Source organism: Geospiza fortis, unplaced genomic scaffold (assembly GCF_000277835.1).
Source record: "Geospiza fortis unplaced genomic scaffold, GeoFor_1.0 scaffold403, whole genome shotgun sequence".
Lineage (NCBI taxonomy): Eukaryota > Metazoa > Chordata > Aves > Passeriformes > Thraupidae > Geospiza > Geospiza fortis.
The window spans coordinates 763,413-766,956 of record NW_005054336.1 but is presented as its reverse complement, the minus strand read 5'-3'; the positions used below and the strand labels follow the sequence as shown (position 1 = coordinate 766,956).

At 45.0% G+C, this 3,544-nt stretch overlaps 1 protein-coding gene across 1 annotated transcript in view; it reads left to right on the top strand.

Annotated features, from left to right (window-relative positions):
- SYDE2 (synapse defective Rho GTPase homolog 2) overlaps positions 1-3,544 on the top strand; it is a 27,250-nt gene that overhangs the window by 545 nt on the left and 23,161 nt on the right. Inside the window, 1 exon segment of the mRNA XM_031057860.1 lies at positions 3,337-3,544. This exon segment is cut by the window's right edge and continues 374 nt beyond it. Within this exon segment, the coding sequence (XP_030913720.1) occupies positions 3,337-3,544 (208 nt within the window).

The following is a 3,544-nucleotide window of genomic DNA, read 5'->3' as shown; positions in this document are numbered from 1 at the left end:
GGGGGCTCCCGCGGCACCGGGATGCTCTGTGCCCGCTGCCCGGGGCGCCGCGCCGGGGCCGGGCGGGAGCTTGGGTCTCGGATCGCTCCTCGGCGGCGGCAGCGTGCCATCGGTACCTGCGCTTCTTTTGGGAGCGGGAGTTCCGCGTGAAAGCGAGAGCTCCTGGGGCTTCGACCAGCGCTGGGTGCGCGTCCCTGCTCCTCATCTCCCACATCTGCTTGTCACTCCTCGGCTGCTGTTTGCCCCCTGGGCTTGGTTGGTTCGTTCGCTTTTTAAAGATGCACTCGAAATTTTATAGATCAGTTTTCAGTCTTGTCGTTGTTCCATTTGAATATATAGTGGTTATATCTTATACTTTTGTTAGGAAACTTAGTGAAAGAGAACGTGTTTAAATATCAGCCAGAAGAACTGAGAGTTGTTTGATCCATATATGGAGAGGCTGGATAAAGCTGTTCCCTGCTTCCATGCAATCTGCAAAGCAAGGCATGGTATCGTGGTGAAGTATTTTCTGTGCCCACGGACTTGGCATAAGGTCAGCCTTGACTGCAGTTGAGTTGAAGCATTGACGCTTTGATTTCTGAGCATACACGTGTCGGTACTGTTATAGCGTAACTTGAAATACTGATTTATTTAATTTTTTTGTCAGTGGAGTGAAAGGTGAAGGAAATACCTTACTTTTTTTTTTTTTCTTGAACACCATATTGAAGCCTTTTGAAAAGGAACTGTTGTCATGTTTGGTATTTGTGTGGAGACAAGGTCTTAACTATATTAAATGTAATATTAAGTAAGTATGTGAAAATGCCTATAGTAGGCAGCATTCTTCTGAATGAAGCATTGCTCTAGAACAAAAAGTATGTTCCTGACCTGTAGGTCTCTCAGAGCTTTGTATTTATTTAAAATTGACTCCCTCCTGTAACAGCTAATAACATTGAAAACTAGCTCTGTGATATTGAACCACTGGTTGTGCAGATACTTGCATGTGAACCAGTTTGTTACTAAAATAAACACAGGCATAAGGGCTTTCAGGATCAGGGCCAAGTTCGAATAAAGGGGAAGCAGTGCTTGCAAATACTGCTAGCAGTTGCAGAAACTGCAACTGGGAGATGTATGTGTAAGTGTGTAATGTGGATGAGTTTCAGTGGGCATTTCCAATCGGTGACCTCTGGCAGCATGTGGCTGATCAGTTGGGGTCATCCTGAGTCCTGTGGAAGGTGGAGTGTCCCTGTGGGCAGCCTTGGTGGAAGAGGCTGGAGGCTCTGCATTGATGGTTCTGCACTATGCTTTTGCAGATGGCTCGTTATAGAGATACCTGGGTGGATGTTGAAAACAAAGTTTTCTGCTGCTAGGACTGGAGAGCAGCCTGAGGCTCACACCAGATGTGTCCCTGGGTGTGTGCTTAGGCACACTGTGCTGCTTAGGAGCTGCTGTTTTGGGAATTGCAGTCTGCCCTAACGAGTGCGGAAGGACCCGTGTTTGTGCAGCAGAGCAGGAAGTAGCAGATATTTTTGTTTGTGGAAATACAGCGCTCAGATGCTCCATCTATTTATGTCACCAGAGCAGGGACCAGCCTTGGAATGAAGCAAGGACTTTGGGATATTTGTCACTGGCAGGAGAATGCCTACTCGAGAAGTCCCTGACCCAAAGAGACTTCTTGGAAACGTAGGCATAGCCCTATGCCCATTGCAGATTAGTTTCCTATCCTTTTGATTATTTCTTACTTGAAATTGTAGTGTGACAGTGTGTAAGGAGGAACCATTACAACAGCATGCTTCCATTTCTAGGCTGTGGGTGGGGGAAGGAGCATGATTGCTGCCAAATCACTGAAACTTTTGACAAGACATCTGCATGCACATTTCCCTCAGATTCTGTTACCTGACTGACTTAGGCCCCAAGTGTAGCAAAGCACTTCAGTGGAGGTGTGCAAAGGCTTCAAAAGGAGCATGATTAATTTTGTTAATTCTTTGAAACAAGTTAACTCTTCAAATCAAAAACAGTGATAATACTGCAGTTTAGCTGAACAAGCAAACTATGCTTTTGAAAAATCACCGAATGATGAATCTTTCATCAAATAAAATGGTGGTGTTTCAGATCTTATCAAGGATCTCTTCTATCATTAAAGTACAAACCTAAAAAGAGGGTCAAAGGGAAGGTGTTCAAATGAGTCTTTTTCATGTCTCCCTTTCTACAGCAAACTTGGCTGGATTTACGGAGCTGCTCTATGAGTCCACCAGAAAGGTGCCCATATTTTAACATCCATTATTGGTGTGAAAATAATTCTTTGCTAAGAATAATGTTCAAGCAGTAATGAATAGCTGCTTCCATCTGGAATTTCCAGTTGCAGAATGCTTCATGTGAAAAGAGGTTGTCTGTTTATGTGAACCCAGTTATCCCCGTTCAGCCTCAATGGCTGAGTGAGCCCAGTGTGGGTTGTCCTGGTGTGCAGAGCAGCATGAGGGTTACCTGACCTGCTCCCGGATTTAAATTTGGATGTGTTTGCAGCTTTTCTTCCAGTCCTAGTGCAGGGGTTGCAGCTCCCTGATGTGCTGCAGCCAGGGGGGTATGGCACTGCTGCTGAGTGGAGCTTGGCTGTGCTCTGACAGGGGGCTCAAGTGTGAGCAGCACTTTTCATGGACAATTAAATGTTTGTCTGTTGCTTCAATGAAACTCTCAAGTTTTGAGAACAGTCAGTGGAATTTGTTTACTTCTTGTGTGAAATTTTTGTTGTTTAAAAACTTCTCTGCATTTCTTCTTTCTCCTTCTTTATTTTCATGATGGTGTGCTTTGTTTTATTCCCCCCAAATCAGGGGATGCTACTGTCTTAATTGTTGGATAAAGCTGGTAAGGACAGTCCTTTCTAGAGGTTCTGGTGTAGGATATATCATCACCTGTATATAGAAATCTAGAAATTAATATATGTGGGGATTTTGTAGCCATTTAAGTAGTACATTGGGACTGTTTCTTCATTGGCACAACTAAACTGGAGAAGTACTGTGTAGTAACTTTTCAAACCAGTTGCACCTGAACTTGGCAGAAAAAAGCAGCCATTTCTGCGGAAGTATGCATGACCTTTCAGCAGAGCTATCTCACTGCCATTTATCTAAATTACGTGGTGTTAAAAATACAGCCAAACATGCCTGGCTCTTTATTACCTATGTGCACATTCTGCTTTGATGCGCTGAAATCTAATTTTGTGCTCATATCACCTTATCTTTTGTCCTTTCGGATGAGGTCTGATGCAAGTGTTATACGACAGCAAACGTGTTCATCTGTCAAAAGCCAAACGATATTCTAAACATTTGTCTTTCCTTCTCTTTTTGCCTTCCTTTCTGGGAACAGATTTCATAGAAAATGTTTACATAGCTTCGAGAAGCAGGAAGGAGCCCGAGTGCCCCCAGGCCGGCGAGGTGCCCGAGCACAGGCCGCAGGTGAACAGCATCACCGTTTCCAAGAAACGCAGCTGGCTGCAGCAGAGCACCCACCGGCGGCCCCCTCCTCCCCTGGAAGAAGAAGATGCCTGTAAGATGCCTGTCCCGGCACCCAGGTC